Source organism: Boleophthalmus pectinirostris, unplaced genomic scaffold (assembly GCF_026225935.1).
Source record: "Boleophthalmus pectinirostris isolate CB_2022bp ecotype Guang Dong unplaced genomic scaffold, ASM2622593v1 HiC_scaffold_5, whole genome shotgun sequence".
NCBI classification, from domain to species: Eukaryota; Metazoa; Chordata; class Actinopteri; order Gobiiformes; family Gobiidae; genus Boleophthalmus; species Boleophthalmus pectinirostris.
The window spans coordinates 32,719,010-32,738,987 of NW_026571404.1; the positions used below are offsets into that span (position 1 = coordinate 32,719,010).

At 39.2% G+C, this 19,978-nt stretch overlaps 1 protein-coding gene across 2 annotated transcripts in view; it reads right to left on the reverse strand.

Annotated features, from left to right (window-relative positions):
* Nucleotides 1-198: 198 nt before the first annotated feature.
* efemp1 (EGF containing fibulin extracellular matrix protein 1) overlaps nucleotides 199-19,978 on the reverse strand; it is a 44,038-nt gene continuing 24,258 nt past the window's right edge. For both annotated transcript variants that reach the window (XM_055162984.1, XM_020923703.2), the window contains exons 5-11: nucleotides 10,052-10,174; nucleotides 9,164-9,283; nucleotides 6,691-6,810; nucleotides 6,282-6,401; nucleotides 2,874-3,000; nucleotides 2,564-2,756; nucleotides 199-1,272 (exon numbers count right to left, since the gene is read on the reverse strand). In XM_055162984.1, the coding sequence (XP_055018959.1) occupies nucleotides 1,111-1,272; nucleotides 2,564-2,756; nucleotides 2,874-3,000; nucleotides 6,282-6,401; nucleotides 6,691-6,810; nucleotides 9,164-9,283; nucleotides 10,052-10,174 (965 nt within the window). In that variant the 3' untranslated portion in view covers nucleotides 199-1,110. The remainder of the gene's footprint in view (nucleotides 1,273-2,563; nucleotides 2,757-2,873; nucleotides 3,001-6,281; nucleotides 6,402-6,690; nucleotides 6,811-9,163; nucleotides 9,284-10,051; nucleotides 10,175-19,978) is intronic.

The window sequence follows — 19,978 nt, forward strand, 5'->3', positions numbered from 1 at the left end:
TAAACCAGGATTAAACCAGGACTAAATCAGGACTAAACCAGGATGAAACCAGGACTAAACGACTAAACTAGGACTAAACCAGGACTAAACTAGGACTAAACCAGGACAAAACCAGGACTTAACCTGGACTTAACTAGGAATAAACCAGGACTTGTTGAGGACCAGTCAAGTCTGCATTAGGACAAAACTGGGTTCAAACCAGGATCAAAACAAGACAAGTGTGAACGCACCCATTGTTTCCGATTGATACTTTGCAGTGACATTACGCTGGTGGAGTTCTACATGTATCTCTATGGTGGAATGTTAAACAGTTACCATGGAGACACTGCACACATTAAGTTTGCTAAATTTTACAGCCAAATAAATTTTAAGATCGTCTGGAAACTCAAGAAAAAATACAAAATGGATTTCATGGTCTTGTTTAGGTGTTTGATTTTCAACAAAAAGGTGAGAGTGACTAACTGAAAAACTGCTGGCTAATGTTATCTTTACACCTGTTATAATTGTTATAATTCTAACTAAGATGGTACTTTTTGGTGAGATTACATTAAAATAAAAGTCTAATTAAAGTCTAACAAAGTCTCAAACAGAACAGTGCCTACAGTTAGCATCACAACCCCAAAGAAAGTGGATGACATCAGCTGCAAAGTATCAAATAAAGGTGTATTGTGTAACTTTTCTGGTGGAGGGTCCAACAAATGCTTTTCTTCATGGAGATGTCATTGCTTAATCTGGAATGTCTTCATGGAGACCAAATCAAACCAAATTACAGGTCAGATCTGTGGAGAGGCAACCCCGCTCACAGTCAGAATGCCTGTTTTTCTATGTATTTTTAAGCAAAAAAAAACACCTGTAGTTGAATAAATGTAAGGCAGATCTGTTTAATGTTATGCTGTGGAACATTCCAGGCAGAGCAATGACATATCCATAGAAACAAGCAGGTGACGGACCCCAAACCAAAAAAGTTACATAGTGCTTTAAGCTTTTGACTGTCAGGAAAAGTAATCTTATGAACACATGACATCACTGTTGCTCACAATGTAAACATATGTACAGTAAGTTAGCTCTGGCTTCGTTACAGGCTTTTGCTGTTTTGTAGAAGAAGAGAGCTCAGAAGGAGTACGGGCCCACAATAATAGTGAGCCGGAGCAGGGAGCTGGCCTTGTAGTTCATGGTCATGTGATGCGTGACCATCTCCAGGTCCACCACACACTCCCTGGGACCGGACAGTGGCTTGGTCATCACTAACATGGCGCTCACGTTACTGGACCTCTGCAAACAAATCAAAGATAAACATATGAGCAATGAAAGCATGTACACACTTAGAACTGTCAGAGAACTGCAGTTACCGTTTCCCTACATGTGGTTTTGGTTGAGTGTATTGGAGGCTAAAATAATACATAGAATATAATTTTGTAGTCTAGCTGTGTCATTCATTTATACAAAATGTTGTGACTACTTTGTTTGATAATTATATCGCATTCATAAACTAGTCCATTTGGAATTCCCAAAAGTCTTATTGAATTACATGACAATAATCTTAAATAGAGCTATATCGGTTGGCCGATTAATTGGTTGGTCGATATTTGCACTTTTTAGCATATTGGCCTTAAATCTCCATCCGAGGCTGATATTTTGTTTAAACCAATCAGCTGCTTAAATGAAGATAAAAAATATTTGCATAAAGCTTTAAAGCTGAACACTTTAATCTAAAGAGGGTAATACAAAAATTCAAGTTAGATCCTTCAGGGAAAATGACCACAATTGGCCCAACATAGCCCAAACATATCAGTAAAGATTGCTGGCCATCGGCGGCTCTGGAGTCTAAGTAATTATCAACATCAGCCATGAAAAAACACATATCAGTCCATCTCTAATCTTAAATGTACCAATGAAGGTGAAACGTAAACTAAGCTGCACTAATAACACACACCAGATGCATTTATGAATGCATGAATGCAGAAAAAAAAATCAATGGAGTATAGATTTTTGCCATGACATAATAATTAAGTGTAAAAATTAAGTGATTGTGATTGATTTTTAACTGTAATAACAGTCTCGGCCACACCATATGTCCATAGGAAGCTGCACTGTCCTTGTTTCTATATATAGTATAGTTGTAAATTACAAAGTGCCACTTTTAAACATCTGTTTTAAAAGTATGCATTTAGTGTATGGGTGGGTCATTTTATCTACGATATTTGTATAATTTCTGATTTATTATTTTCTCATCAGATGTCCAACCTCACAGTTCAGTGGTAGCACTTGTATCTAACAATAAATAACACAAGTAATTTCCTCAGTTCTTTTTTTCAGAAATAAAATAGACTTGCTATACTCCTGTTTACATCTTTTACATCATCTTATTCTATACAAATATCACAAAAATTCATCTTGATACACAAGGTAATAGTGTTTGCCCTATGACTGTGTTCTCATGCATAAGTATCACTCATTCAGTATGAGTCTTAATAAAAGTGGAAGGGACAGTGTGAGAGGTTAAATATATGAAAATGTCATGTCCACCAACATCATTGTGATGCCAGCGCCCGGCTCCACTCACCCTGAGGAAGAACTCTCCTCCCTCGTTGCCCGCTTTGATCCTGAAGGTGTTGTGAGTGTTGGCATACATGTTGGTGGCCTGAATCTGGAAGATGTCTGCAGGCACAGTGCGGTCCGCCTGGATACTCATGTATTTGTAAACGATGGAGGGAGGGAGGTTCTGACACTCAGTGGGTGAGCGGCAGATACAGCGACTGCAACAGAGAAACAATTACAGCTAAAGAACTAAACTGTGGCTATGGATCGCTCTACTATACACACACTAAACACACACTATACAAACACTATACACAAACAAAAAAAGCACTCACTTCTCAGAGCTTTTGGTGTATGGCGGCTCACAGGGGTTTCTGGGGTAACAGCGAAAGCCTCCATAATAGTTCCAGCACATCTCATCCTCTTGGCAGTTGTGAGTGCCCATCTCACACTCATTGATATCTGAGGATTGGCAAAGGCAAATTGAGCTGGTGATTAGATGAGTGCACATTAAACAGTGTCTTCTCTTCAGTCTTTATGAGAAACATCTGAGGAGATTTGTGCAACAACAGCTGCTGCTCCGACACAGCTCATGTGTGACTGTTGTTACAGTTACACTTATAAACAGACTTAATGTTAATTCTAGTCTATGTGTAATTGAAATGTTTTTAACTGAAGTCATGTGACATGAGTAAATTCACTAACACCATCACCCAGGACCAGATGTCTGTAGAAAAGCTGTTAGAATAATAACAAGTTATTGTGCTTTATAGGCAGACAGAGGCGAGGCTGCCAATCTGCACAATAGGACCCTTTGACCACCACCAACGACTCGCACACACATTCATACAAGGTAATGTGGGTGAAATGTCTTGCCTAAGGACACAAAAACAGAACTTCATCTGAAATCAATTTTCAGGCTGCTGGTGGTGGATGAGAGCTGTGATCACTGAGTCCTGTTGCCCCACTCAGATCCCAATTACCCCACAATTATGAGTTATTGAACCACCCGACCTGCTCGTGGTGTTTGGACCTCTGCCAACTCACTCTGTCACCACCAGGAGCTATCACTGTGTAAAGGGCACGAAGAATGGCTTTGGAATCACATGGCAATTATGAATAATGTGCACGGCTATACATAAAAATATATGGCAGTGAGTTGTGTATTAAGAACCTCATTTATCAAGCTCCGCTCACGTGTTACACAGATAACCACTGTTTACAGCGGCTACTCTGTTGTTTATTGACTGTAAACAAACATAATCATTAGTTGCAGCCTCACATCATTCAATAAAACAATACCATTTACAGAGAAGTATTTGTATGTAGCATGTATTCACTACTTACCCAGGTAGCATTTAAAGGCCCATATGAATTATTACTGTTTTATGTTATAACGTTGTTTCCTCATCACAAACACACCTGGAGTTGTGCTGTTTCATTCACATGTTTAACACACAAACCCTGGATATTTAGGCTGAGTTCCTCTTTCAAACTGTAAACACTATTTCATCTTGTGATGTCGTGTGGTAATACACAAAGGGCTCTCTACAAAACTATAAGTAAAAAGTAGCTGTAACTGGAAAACTGTTGCTTCATGACATCACAGGGTAGAACAGAGCATTCTGAACCAGGATAAAGGATTACTCAGACGAGTGAATGAAACAAAACACAACTCCAGGTATGTTTTTGATGAGGTAACACTTTCTAACATGGCTTAAAGGTCACAAGAGTTCATTCTGAGTAATAACATGGTATGGTTGTACATTGGAAGACAAGCAAAATACCGTCATTACAATACAATGAATCTATGTGACAGATTGTAGACAGTAAGTAAGCAGGAAGGATTATCAAAGCTCAAGCCACCCCAACGAGAGACACACACAATACTGGTTTAAGTGGATTACAATAAGCAGATAGTCGTGGTCCACACATTTGGGAGCATGTTTTGGAGAAGAGGGAAGCCCCGTAAAGTCCACATGTACCCCTCCCTCTGGCCTCCCCACTCCAAAATAGCCCCCATCAAACACAAACCCAAGCACACGGACTATTTCTGGCACAGCAGCCCAGATTCATCCCCAAAGACTGCAGTGACACAACCTGCTGGATTCATGAGTGGCCCTTATAAAAACTGCACCTGAGCGGGAAGGGGGAGGGGGAAAAATAACATCTAGCTTCAAAGAGTTCAAATAAATCCAGTCGAAGAGAAGGCAGCAGTGCGTGTGGATTCACAGAGGGGGTAAGAGGAGTGCACTGGGCCTGAGCTGCCTGGCCTTGGCGGTGTGTCTGTGTTAGAAGTGCTTTTATTAGAACTTTAAAGAGAGTGATGGGGCTGATCTCAGTCATGTTCAAAGTGGAGGCGAGAGGAGGGGCAGTGGGAACTTAGGAGAAACAAATTAAAGACGACAGACTGAACAAATATTGGAATCATTATATAAGGTTGGTTCTTCATAAATATTTTGTTTCATGCATGTTTAAAGGTGCACTAATTAACATTTCAGTTGGAGGCACCAGTGGAGATATTATTGTGTTTCCTGGAACATTTAACAGTATGGCATTAAATATAAGGAGGTGACCCTGCCTAGTTAAAGGTCAGATCTGTGGAGAGGTTACCTGGGATCCAGAGTACACACTTCTTCAATTCTTTACAAAGATGTGAGTCTGGTCTAGCCTGATTCATCAGCTGGTTTCACTAAGTGGAAAACACCTGACCTCGCAGCATTAGGATTCGTTCACTTGACTGTAGGCGGGTACTTTTTTTATTTAACCAATCGCAGCTATTTGGTGGTGACGGATGTAATGCACCGAAACGCTCAGTGGTGTTCAACACAACAGCCAGCACAACAGCAAAGAAAGCAGAGAGTGAATAATGATCACTGTCGTTTCTGCGAGGTGAACTTGTCAATTAAAGGTGCAATAAAAAATGCAACGTTCGTATCACATACATCCATCTCAACTGCTTTGTTTACTGTTGTGCTGTACCACAAAAGGGACCCAGGCAAGCGCTTGAGTCATGGCTTCACAGCTCTTTGCTGATTGGCTGGTGCGCGGTCTACCATTTCCGTGCTTCTTGCAAACCGTCTAGTGTATTCCGATTCCTGACCTAGTCACTGGAAAGAAATGAAACTGAGCGGAAGCACTAGGTGGCGCCAGTCTGGCTAAGTCTGGTCATGACTGACAGGTGGATTAGGAACATGCGTGGTCAGTAAAAATACAGGTAAAAATATCACAGGGAACTGAAACACTGCATATTTCTGCAGAATCAATGAGCAAAGCTTTAAAAGTAATGTGAGGTGAGATAAAGTTGATTTTATTTGTAAATCACAAGTGACCAATGAGCTCCTTTCTTTCACATGCCTCACTGGAAAAAAAATCTGATTTGGATGTTGAAATTTGACGAGACTTGAGACGTGATGAAAGGCCTGGAGACCAGACTGATATCAATCTGTATGGAAAATACAGAGAGATATCAGTCTGAATCTGACAGGCAAGTGGAGAGGCACCTTTACAGTAAGAATGCATATTTTTCACAGTACTTTATAGGGATGGACCAATCTAGCTTTTTCAGTTCCAATACTGATATATTCGATACCAGTTTCAGTATCAGTGATGCAGTGTTGAGTAATACAAATAGAATAAATGTAAGACAGACACTTTTCAGGCCTAAGTGAGGAAAATTATACAAACATACTGCACATTTAAGTATTATTACATCTGAAGATCTGGACCTAGTCTTGTCCTACCTTGGCAGAGCCTGTTTCCTTGGAGCTGGTATCCCTCTGGACACTCACAGGAGTAGCTCCCCGCTGTGTTGATGCACTGGTACTGACACATGTAGCTGGAAAAACTGCACTCGTCAATGTCTGCTCAAGAAAATACGCACAAATAAAACGCACACATTACTAAGAGGAGAGTGTTTGAGTACAGGTCTGCACAGACACATACACACACGCACACACATGAACACACGCACAAACACACATTAACAAAAGGAGCATGTTTGAATACAGACCTTCACACACGCACATACAAACACACACTCTCTCTCTCACTTATACTGTCTGTGCAAACTAACCCAAGCCGTGGAGCACATACTTGGCACCTGCATTCACACATAACATGAGTTGAGAGCCCAGGTGAGGGGGGACTTGCCTTGACAGGAGACGGAGTCGTGGGCCAGCTCAAAGCCCTGCTCACACTGGCACAGGAAGGAGCCCAGCAGGTTATAACAGTGATGCTGACACGGACTCTGCACGTCGCACTCATTCACATCTGACACAAATACAGACAGTGGCGATTATTATTCTCCTCAAACAGTAACTACCAGTCATAAGTTTATGTACATGATTATTTGCATTTGTAGATTTTCATTTAAAGGTCCTGTATTATGCAAATTGGTCTATTGTGAGCATGAAACCATGTTATAATGCTGTTAATTCAGCTCAAACATACATTGAGTAATCCTTTATAATTAGTCTGTCTACATCTCCAAAGCTCAAAATGCTCTGTTCCACCTTGTGATGTCATGAAGTGGTAGTTTTCAAGTTAACAGCTACTTTTTACCTTTTGTTTAGTAGAGACTGGCAATACCTGCGCTAAATGTATCCAAATGATTCTAGAGAAGGTGTATGGAGTTTAAAAACACAGTGGAGCACTTCCTGTATTAACACATGACATCACAAGGTGGAACAGAGTGTTTTCTGTTTGAGAGAAGAACTCAGCCTAAATATGCAGGGTTATGTGTGTAATGTGAGTCCTTTAAAGCATCAAAACTACGAATGGACACATATGGATTGTTGTAATCAAAAATTCATCTCAAAATAACTCAAACTCAACTTGTTTTAGATAAAAAATTAAAAAAAAAATGCCACACTTTGCTTTGAACCCTGGTTTGCACTTTTAATCTGATCTATGTTATAATCTTGTTTCCTCATCAAAAACATACCAGGAGTTGTGTTTGTTTCATTCACACATGTTTAACACACAAATCCTGCATATTTAGACTGAGTTCTTCTCTCTGTTCCACATTGTGATGTCATGTGGTAATACAGGAAGTGCTTCCATTGTGTTTTTAAATTCCATACACCTTCGCTAGAATAATTTGGATGATTTGAGCCATGGACCTTGAAAGGTAAAAGGTAACTGTTAACCTGAAATCTAGCACTCACAAGATGAAACAGAGCATTTTGAGCATTGGTGATGTAGACAGATTACTAATGCAAATTACTCAAACTTGTGTGAATGAAACAAAACACAACTCCAGATATGTTTTTGAACAGGTAACAACACTATAACACAGCTTAAACCTCATAAGAGTAAATTTGGAGTACAGTCATCCCTCGCTATATCGCAGTTCACCTTTCACAGTCTCTGTGTTTCTCAGATTTTTTTGGTGCAGTTTTGCTTGTTTTTTTTTTACAGTGTATGAACGTGGATTGTCTTCTTCCCCCTGTGTCCTCATTGGATAAGGAATTGTAGATCTTTGTCAATCAATCTCTTCCATGCCGTGTCTCTTGTACAGTACAGAATGTGTTCAGCTGCCAAATTTAAATAAATGTTCAATTGCTAGCAGTGTGATTCTGAAGAAGTTTTCTCCCCGACAAAATGCACGATGTTGATGAAACTGCACTGACAAAGTCTACTGTGGTCGCACCCAAAAGGCAGAGGAAGATAATAACCACACAAAAAATTGGAATTCTGGACATGCTGAAGGAAGGTAGAAGCACTGTAGCACAGTCCTGCACCAGGTTCAGTACCCACTGAAACGGGCGAGTTTTAACATTCTGAAATTTTACAGGCGGGTACGTGGGCAGGTAGTGCTGAGTAAACCTCTGCGCCAGAACACTGGTCCTTTCTCCTGCGGTCACCCCAAGCCCATCCCGACAGTGAGTCCTGGTTCAGTTCTGGTTTAGTCCTGGTTCACTCCTGTTTTAGTCCTAGTTCAGTCCTGGTTTTGTCCTCCTGTTTCAGTCCTGGAATCAGTCCTGGGTTAGTCCTGGGTTAGTCCTGGTTAAGTCTTGGTTCAGGCCATGGCGAATGCAGCACAAAAGTTTGATATAATCTCGGGTTAACGGGCAGGTGCGGTACTGTACTGTGCGGGTGCGGGGCTCCAAAATTAGACCCGTGCAGGACTCTGCGGTGTAGGGCTTCATTACAGAATAAATTAATCTTCAGTTTGTGACATAAAGAAGGAGGAAAATAACATAAGGACGACAGCAGGGATACGTTTTAAGAAGGATGCAAAAAGGGTAAACTGTCCTGTGTGAGAAAAGTGTCTAAAGTGTGTGCTGAGGGGTTTTACAGCCTTAGAACAGATATAATTGTAAAATATAAAGCTGACTACTTCGCGGATTTCACCTATTGCGGGTTATTTTTAGAACGTAACCGCCATGATAAACGAGGGACCACTGTATAGGACCTTTAAACTATCTGTGTTATGGATATTAGTTAGCATGTTGTTGTTGGTTACTTTCTGCAGCGTTTTTGATCTCTTAATACATGATTTTTTTTCGAAATATCTATGTGAAAAAAGAATGGAATATTTACTTCCATACCAGATTGAGTGATCACCGTTGAGCTCCATTGCACAAACCTGTTTAAATCCAGCCTGTGTCATGTAACTTACCCACACAGCTGTGATTGTTGCTGGCCAGTTTGTAGCCCACGTTGCACTCGCAGTAGTAAGAGCCTGGAGCGTTCACACAGCGGTGCATACAGTAATGTGTGAGAGAGCACTCGTCTTTATCTGCACAATACAAACATGTCAGTCACAACTTCAGCCAACCGCACTCTGAAGTAGAAATAAGTTACATTTACTTAGTTATTTTAAGTTATTCCCGTAATGAGAAGCCACAAAGCTATATCATTTAGATCTTCAAAAGGACTGCACCATAGACTGTATAAATGTGATGTCATCCATAGCGTTTGGCTCCAGTCAAATGAAGCTCACAGAGGCTTGCAGTTATAGGTGCAAATCTATAACTGGATTGGAGCTGAGTTATTTGTTAAGAATAAGAATTTATTTAGGAACTAAATAAAAACTGTGGGTTAATATAAACATTTTAAGACCAAAATGAGAAGCCTGATAGCAGCAGTTTCAGAGAGAGGGGTGACAATATTTCAATGTAAAGTCAAATAGAGCCAGAGCCAATAGAGTCAGAAGCGTCCCCATTCACTTCTATTCTGTACACCCCAGCCAGCAGGAAAGCTGTGTCCATTTATTGTCTGGTTACAACTTCTGGTTTCACAAAAGAAAGTAGAAGAGACTGGCTGGTCAAGCAAGCAACTTAGTACACTTTTATGACTACTCTCTACCCACCTCCCTGCACCCTGCCCCTGCCTGTACATAGACTTAGACAAACTTTATAGATTCACAAGTTAAAATATCTGGACACAGTAGCTAACAATAACAAAGAGTAAAAATATAAACATTAATAATAAGAGATATTAAGGCTTAATAATACAAATGTACATAACAGTACTAGTAAAAAAAAATAATATAGGAATGCCTCACCCACGCAGTGTTCCCCGCTCCTCTGGTAACCCTGGGGACACTGGCAGGTGAAGGAGCCTCTGGTGTTTACACATGACTGCTCTGGACCACATGTGTGCCTCCCAGTTGCACACTCGTCTAAATCTGCAAACAGAAAACAAAATACTGCATGAAGAGTCAGAGTATAGAACTGAACAACACATGGTTAAAGGGTGTGTGATGTGCAGCATCTATTTTTTTTTAATCAGTGTTTACATCCAAGAACACAAACATTTCAGAGAGGAAAGAATTATTACATACATGCTGATCTAACACATGGTATTGCACGCTTATGAGAGAGAGAGAGAAATACTTTATTGATCCCGAGGGAAATTCAAGTTTTGCTGCAGCAAAATGTTGTGGTTGATGTTGCTGCAACATTTCCACTGCATGTTTTAGTCATTTTTGTGTCTCAGTCAAAGGTCTCAGTGCAGTTTAACAGAAGGACTGGTCAGGGAGGGTCAGCAGATCTGTGTCTGGGCAGTTTGAGAAGAAGAGCCAAAGGTGTCCCTCCTCTCTGTCCTGCAGCATCACAGCAGCCTCCAGGGGGCGCCAGGTGAACACAACAGGAAAGTCCTCCTTACTTTGCTCTGGTGTTTTGGTTGGTGATGTAATGGTCCATTCCCTCAAAGTGTTTCCTCTGGAAGGTCTTCTGCTACATTTGCTGCCACATACTGTGTAAAAAACCTGCAGCATCTCAAATGTCCATAGCTAGCTCCTTACATAGCCTATTGCATGATCCTCATGGATACAGGAAAAACAAACGGCTCATTTCACAAAATCTAGCAGCCCCTTACTTGTGTCCTCTGAGCTGCACATGCTGCACTTCTTAGTTGGGTAATATTCCATGATATGACGTTAAAAACCTAGCTAAAAAAGTTTCAAAAACTGCTCAGTGTGTGAGCAGGTAAGCAGTCAACCACATATTATTGAACATGTCTGTAGAAGTCAGCTACAAGGCTATCAAGTACAGTGAATACAATCAAGTATTAACTCGCTCTATATGATCCTGGTGTTTTTATTTCGCTAGTTTGTCCATAATTCAATTCCTATTTCTAATAACTGAATTTTTTTTAATGTATGTAGCAAAATCTATCTTGCTCCAGTACAGATAAACTTTATAAGAGACCAAAATATGTCCACTGTTTGCTATAACTAAATATAAAGCATTTTATTGTGATAAATAATGATAATTGAAAATCAGGCGGTGTGTGTTAGCATGCCAATTGTTTGCCACTACAAAACTAGTCTCTGAAAGTTGTGAAATGCACTTGTAAACTCATTGCTGTGAATAATTAGAATCCCTGGACTGCATAAGGTAAGGGAGGACTTTAACTTTGGACCACTGCAAACTGTTTAAAATGAACTAGTTCTGTTTTTTACATTTTTAAGACAGTAAACAACACCTTTAAAATTGTGATTTCAGTTCATTTGCTCAAACCTACCACATGTGCATGGCTTTATCCATCTGTTCTGACACTGATCAAATCTTCACCGCTTTTTGAAGGCCAAAGCAAGATAAATCTGACTTCTAACAGATACTCATCAAACAAAAATAAACAAATGTCCACTTTTGTAAACTTTTTTTCCTTCGTGTACTTTAATTTCCACAGGTGAAAAGTTTAAAGAGTGACTTGTGAGAATCTGGCAGAAGTTGTTTTTACACACTGCCCCCTCTGTGGCCTTCCCCTATACTGACATTAAGAGCAGGAATCTCTTTGATATAACTTAGAGGCTTTCATCTCACAGACAGGTGCGCTCCCGTCATCTCACTGAAATGTCTTTAGGCCCAAAAAGTTCAAAAACAGCGAAAATTACAAGTTGACAAATCAAAGTGAAATCAGTAGGTTGTACGTTTACATTAGAGATGTTGTAAAACAGCTGTTGGGACATTACATTAATTTACGTAAGTACAGACGATTTGTGTTTTATTGTAGATTTGGAGATTTATGATTTTGAATTTGAAAAAAAAAAAAAAAAACACTGATTAATGATTCAACTCCATGAATTTAAACTCCAATACAAAAAAGTAACTGGAACTAGAATAAAAATGATGTATGTATCGTATTTTTCGGACTATAAGGCGCACCAGATTATAAGGCGCAATATCAATAATGTAGAATTCTCTCATCTATTTTCATACATAAAGTGCACCGGATTATAAGGCACATTAAGCAAAACAAACGGACAACACTTGAGACTGATCCCTTAGTCCAAACATCCACGAGCTATTGGCAGATCGTGGCGTAATTCGCCCGGTGTTGCCTCCCTGTCTCGGTGAATGTGGATTATGAATGATGAATGTCAATGTGGGTGGATAATTTAAGTATGTTTTTTATTTTTTCTACAAGGAGGACTCAAATATACATTCAGTAATAATGTGTTTAATGCAGCTTTGTGCACATTTGTTTACGTTTTACAGAAACAAAACTTAAAACTAAATGGCTAATTTGCATAAAAAATAAGCGCTGAAAAAACAGGTCGCTCCTTGTGCGTTGATGCTGTCAGCTTCTGTCAGGACTAAGGACCTTAAATTGGGCTTTACTCTGCTAGGCTCCTGACTACAGAAGCCATAGTGCTCTGTCAATCCATCAAGTGGTGCAGCTTCGTAGTTTACCAAAGTCGTACTAAAACATTTTGACAGATTTTTGAGCACCGTGTACTGCATAAAATTGGTTCAAGGTCATTAAGCACAACCAGAATTAATACATAAAGCACACCAGACTATAAAGCACACTGTCAATTTTTGAGAAAATTAAAGGATTTTAAGTGCGTCTTATAGTCTGAAAAATATGATATATGTATAATGCTTATTAAAGACCTTAAAGTCTTGTCCCACTACAGATATAATGTATTTAACAAGTCCTGGGGTTAAAACAACTCTGCAATCAGGAAGTGGGAGTTAGCATGCTAGTTGTTGTTAGCGTTACAGTTACGGCAAAACTCTACATTGGTCTCTGAAAGTTGTAAATAAATGAATCATGGTGAAAAAACTCTGCAACTTGTCCCTGTGCCTTTAAGATTATAGTGTATGTACAAATGTTTCAATTGTTAACAAAGCTAATAAAAACTATTTTAATTGGAATACAAAAAACAACCAGAACTTTACAAATGAATCACTTGTTCCATTTGTTTGTGTGGTCTCCAAACTAATGTAAGTTGAAATTTAAAATCATTTTTAGATTTTTTTCCCCCAATTTTGAAATTTTACATAACAGGAAAAATAAATAAAAACTCCTACAGCCCACTCCTCTTTTCACACTCCACAAAACTACATTAAAAACACTAAGAAAATAAACATCAGTTGTCACTCAAGTCCAATCTTGTCAAAATATATTTAAAAAAAGGTGTCAGAAATTGAAGCATTTTAAGAAGTATCTGTCATATTTTGTATTAAATGACTCTATCAAATCTAATTTGCAAATACACAACAGTCATACTAATCACCATGGTGAGCTTGCAGATCTGTAGTAGTCTATATTTTTACAGCAAGCCTCATAATAGTTAAATTACACGGTAGCAAAATTGGAAAACGCTTATCTTGCATTTTGAAAAACTTACATCATTAAGTTGAGTGAGCAAACCCAGGACCCCCAAAGCTTTGTGTTGATATTGGACGCATGTTACAAATCAATCGAACGAACAAATATTGAGTTAAGACTTGATAATAATGACTTATCTGTGGTGAAATTACAGCGGTGGATGGAAACACATCATTTCACGTTAATCTCATAAACATTCTCGCAATTTTGGGTTTGTTTGAGCCACGCTGTCTTCTCTGTCAGTTGCACATGATTAAGAGTCGTGTGGTGCTTTTCAGAACCGTGTGCACGCATAACTAATATCCACATATACACTGATCCCTATGGGCCCACCAGCAGTGATCCTGGGTGGTCTGACACAAGCCCTCATGTGCACACAGCCACTGGGCATCTTCAGTTTAGGAGAAATACTGACAGTTACTCCCAATACCACACACAGCACAGAGCAGCTACCTACAGTATACTGTGATGTGAAACAGGCTTTACAATAGCTGAGGGAGGTGTTTAAGGTCCTATATTACACAAAATTGACTCATGAGATCTTTAAGTCATGTTAGAATGTTGTTACCTCTTCAAAAACATACCTGGAGTTGTGTTTTGTTTCATTCACATGTTTGTCTGTCTACATCTACAAAGCTCAAAATGCTCTGCGCCACCTTGTGATGTCATGTAGTGGTAGTTTGGTAGTAGAGATGGGCAATTCCAGGGCTCAAAACATCCACAGTTCATCCAGAGTTTAAAAACTTCCTGTATTCCCACATGACATAAAGTGGAGCAGTATACAACTTGAGAGAAGAATCCAGGATTTGTGTGTTAAACATATGTGAATGAAACAAAACAAAACTGGTCATTATAATTTCAGCCCTGGAATTGCCTAGCCAGGCTCGTGCCACCTAGTGCCTCTGTTCAATTTCATTTCTCTCCAGCGACTAGGTCAGGAATCGGAATACACTAGACGGTTCTCAAAAACCCTGGAAGTGTGAGTTCGGGCACCAGCCAATCAGCAAAGAGCCGATTACTGGAATAAAGAGTATGTTTGGTGAATTTTATCAAAGGGAAAGATGTTATTGACCTTCTTCCTACAGGATTTGGGAAAAGCTTAATATACTGGTTAACCCCGTTACATATGTGACGACCAAATAGCAGTGATTGGTTAAATGATAAAAAGCACCTGCTTACCATCGAGTGAACGAATTCTAACACTGCGAGGTCAGATGGTTTCTACAAAGTGAAACCGGCTGATGAATCAGGCTAGGAATTGCCAATATTTACTGAACAAAAAGTTAAAGGAGTTGTTAACTTGAAAACTAACACTACATGACATCATAAGGTTTGGAAAAGAGCATTTTGAGCTTTGGAGATGTAGATTAATAATAAAAGGATTACTCAAACATGTGTGAATGAAACAAAACACAACTCTGGGTGTGTTTTTGAGGAGGTAACTACGTTCTACCTCAGCTCAAAGCTCCCAAGAGTCAATTTTAATATAGGACCTTTAAGTCAAACCATTAACAAGCCCACATTTTCTGAAGTCAGCTGGAAAAGACACGGGAAAGCCCAAGCGGATTAAGGAATAAAAAGCATGGCCAATCTATAGTATAGTTAATCTGTATTTAAAATCGTCCAAGCAGCGTATCAAAAATTGTGTGCAGTGCTGTACTTGCTTTGTTTTCTATTTTAATAAAAACATCAAACTCATAAACTGTCAATTTATTAATAGAGCAGCTGTAAAAACAAGTTTTCAAAAGCAATGAAAACGCAATTTATTCTGCATTGTTTAGTGCAATTCACCAGATTCTCTAACACGGACGTATGCCTTCTCTGTAAAGACAAGATGCAAAATACTTCACATGTGTCCAGACAAGCATGTGCCTCCTGTTATACAACTAGATAACCCCATTCAACAGGACACAACAATTTTAAGCTGGAAGGGCTCCATCTGATTGCTAAACATTACTGGTAGTATGTGATTCACTGAGAGCTAAAAGCATTACCCTTAGGCGCAAAATGCAGACTGCGGAGGCGTGCAACTCAAAGCTCATTTACGGTAACTACAAATTCTATGACATCGACGACACTTCATCCAAGAGCCAGAATTTGTAGCTTTGTTGTGTAAAGATACATTACGTAACTTTCTGTAGGTTGCATGGTAGAAAGTTTAAGGTCCTCTATTATGCAAAAGCCATGTTGAAATGTTACCTCTTCAAAAACAGATCCAGAGCTCAAAATGCTCTGTTCCACCTTGTGATGTCACGAAGCAGTAGTTTTCAAGTTTTCAACAGCTACTTTTCACCTTTAGCTCAGTACAGATTGGCAATTCCTAAGCTGAATTGATCCACATGATTCTAGTGAAGATGTATGGAGTTTAAAAACACAGTGGAGCACTTTCCGTATCACCACATGACATCACAAGGTGGAACAGAGTGTTTCTATTTAAGAGAAGATCTCAGCCTAAATATATAGCCTGTTTGTTAAACTTCTGTGAATGAAAGAAAACAGCAAATGTTTTAGATGAGGAAATATTAAACATAGATTAAAAAATATTGTAATATTTTAAACCATACTTTGGAACATTCTTCTTGGAGAGTCAGAATGGAAAGTCAGGTTTGTGGAGATGCAAGCCTGCTCATGGTATCAACATCCAAAATTAAAACAACATGCATTTATAGGTATATTTTTGGATAAAAAGTGACATACTGTTGCTTTAACAATGATGGGAGGCCAAAACAGAAATGTAAACTATTCATACGAGTCCTTACATGGCTGTAAAATTATTGTGTATAAAATATAATACTTTGCAGAAAATATTTTGTATATAGCGTGTGTGTATAGATATGGTGTGTGTGGCATATATCCAGATATGCATAGCCTGACACTTGCTTGGACTGTTTTTTGTCACCACATGAAAGCGCACAGGGATCTTAGCGCGAGGTGTAATGCCGGGCAGCCATGTTTTTGGAGCAGCTAACAGCTTCTGGATTCTGCGCCTGATGTGGTTTAGCAGGGAGTCCCGCTGGATGGATTGAGTTACACGAAGCCGAGAAACTAAAAGCTTATATAAAGAGAAAGATTAAGGTTGTCATCCAAAACTCCAACCATTCCGTAATGCTTCCTAAGAAGTTTGTGTACGGAAAGTCAAAGTCACCCTTACTCCCTTCTCGAAAAAGCTTACAGTGCTCTAAATAAAAGCACATGTGTGGTAAAGGAAGCCAAGAGTTCATTCACGGCAATATCGAACGCTGTCACAAAACCTTTAAGACTTTGCCAGTTTAGGTTCCCCACAAATTTAATATTCGCGTGTCTTTTAGAGTGTACTGGAAGGGCATCCCGCATGGCACCGTCTTAGGCCCAATAAACTTCTCTGAACTTACCACATCAGGAGTAATCCGTATAGTTCACACAGGAAAGCTAATTTTACAAGACCAAAATGATGATGTGTTGCATGTGTTTTGAAGTGAGCCGTTTTCTCCGAGGTCACATTTGTTTTAATCAGCTTGGCTTAAAGGTGCATTGTGTAACTTTTCTGGTGGAAGATCTGTCAAATGCTTTTCTCTATAGAGATGTTATTGCTTTGTCTGGATTATATCACAGTATGGTAGTAAGCCTTTTTATCTTTATGGAGACCAAACCAGACCAAGTTGCAGGTCAGATCTGTGGAGAGGTGACCCTGCTCATAGTCAGAATGTTTTTTTTTGTGTATGACATTAAACTTCTTACATTTATTCAATTACTGATGGTTTTATAGCTCAAAAAGGCATAGAAAAACATACATTCTGACAGGTTGCTTCTCCACAGATCTGATCTGTAACTTGATCTGGTTTGGTCTCCATGAACATAGAAAGGTTTAATACCATACTGTGAAACATTCCAGACAAAGCAGTAACATCTCCACTGAAAAAATAATTTTTGGACCCTCCACCGGAAAAGTTACACAATGCACCTTTAACATTTTTCATTTGAAGATCACAGAAAGAGAGAGAGAGACAAGAGCGCGTTGAGTGAAAGATGTGCAAGGAAAGTATTATCAAAAGGGTGGAGGGTCCTTGTTGTTTTTTCTGAACAGCAAAGGAGCTTTTTGAGATTTGAAGCGAGATTTATGGCCAGGAGTGCGTATGTGATGTCAGGGTGTAGAAACTCATGGCTTTTTAGGGAGATTAATACTAAGTGCGTGGTGGGAGTATGGGGAGGTAAGTGTGTGTGTGAGTGTGTGTGTGTGTGTGAGTGGAGGAGAGGGTGGGTGCTTGAGCAGTAAATGGGCTTTTTACAGAGGCCACAGTGTTTTATAGAATAGGGTGATGAAGTGTGAAAAGGGACGCGTAAATATACTCTATAGTCGGCCATTTTATTAGACACACCTGTCCCATGGTCCAAGTATACAGTTGTAAATTATGTAAAGGCAACTTAAAGCTTTCATAATAAATGCAGGAATGTTCAGAGATTACAGAAAAAATATTGGGATAATTATTGATTGGAATGGATGGTACTGGAGACATACATTGTTTAATTGAGTTGGACACATGTTTATTTCATTTGGTATGTTTGGATGAATATAGTGAGATAATGGATTATTATGATAATTATTGAACTATCTTTTCAAACATTAAAGAGGACAAATTATGTAAAAATTACTTAAATGAGGACTTTACTAATCCTGTACCATCCAGCATTTAAATGTGCATTGCTGAATTTAGCTGGTGGAGGGTCGACCGCCTGCTTGTCTCCATGGAGATGTTATTGATTTGCAGAGATGGATCCATAGTATGACATTAAACATTAGCCAGGCTGGTGACACCTAGTGTCTCCGTTCAATTTCATTTCTGTCCAGCGACTAGGTCAGGAATCAGAATACTAGTGTGAGTTTGGGCATCAGCCAATCAGCAAAGAGCCATATATTCTCTGTTGGCAACAATTCTCGAGATCGAGGATTTAAAGCCGGAATAAAGAGAATGTTTGGTGACTTTTATCAAGGTGCAAGACGTTATTGCCCTTCTTCCTGTGGGATTTGGAAAAAGCTTAATATGCCAGTTAGCCCCGTTAGTGGCGCATTACATACGTCACGAACAAATAGCAGTGACTGGTTAAATGGAAAAAAGTAGCTGCCTACCGTCGAGTGAACGAATTCTAATGCTGCGAGGTCAGACAGTTTCTATGAAGTGAAACCAGCTGATGAATTGAGTTAATTAAACATACCTATTTACCTATTATTCATTATGGGTATTGTTCAAAAATACTATACTTCCTTCTGTGAACTGAGGCAACTCTACACAGATCTGAACTGTAATGAAGTGTAGCGCTGTAACCTGCTGGTCTCCCTCATGATACATCGGTTTAATCTATACTGTGGAACCAGTTTCCATGGAGACAAGCAGAAATGTTACATAGTGCACCTTTGAGGCTTGAGTGCTCAAAAAAAAAAATTTATTGCCCCCTATCCCCACTCACTTTCTTGTATTTACTTGTGATTAGTCCCATATTTCTGATTCTGTGTCTTACATGTAGGGTGAAAAAGTGTCACACATTCATATAAATGTACTATTGAAAGAATCTGCTGCTTCTTGGTGAAATGCCACTTATTGTGTTACTGTGTTCTTTAATAATAACCAAAAGAATGTTTTGTGAAATGAAACTTCCTGTGAGCAGCAGGTCTGAGAGAGCAAATATGTTTTGGTGTTTGCCAGTGGAAAATCTGCAGTATGGGTTTAGTAGCTTGAATTCATGACCAAACTAAAAATGTAACTGGGATATTCTCACCGAGATTAAAGTGCGTATGACAGGTTCAGGTGATTCTCAAATTTTATCTTAATTTGGTGGAATAATACCTGTTGTAAATATAAATTTGAGTTTTACACCAATCAAGAAGCAATTTGTGAAGAAAAGTTGAACAATACTGTATGTTGAGTGGAGAGTTCTATTTTACAGAGTACCATATTGATAACTAGCCAGGCTGGCACCACTTAGTGTCTCTGCTCAATTTAATTTCTCTCCAGCGACTAATTCAGGAATTGGAATACCCTAGACGGTTTGCAAGAACCCCGGAAGTTGTACACCGTGCATTGGCCAATCAGCCAGAGCTGTGAAGTCACGACATCAAACTCAAGCGCCTGTCTGGGTCCCTTTTGTGGTACAGCACAACAGTAAACAAAGCGGTACATACGTCATGACCAAATAGCAGCGATTGCTTAAATAAAAAAGTACCCGCCTACCGTCAAGCAAACGAATCTTAATGCTGCGAGGTCAAACGGTTTCCATGAAGTGAAACCGGCTGATGAATCAGGCTAATTGATGACATCATGCTTAGGAGAATTTTGTGCAAAGGTTCACCATAATTTATACTTACAAAACAACTTTTTTTTTTTTTTTTATTTCA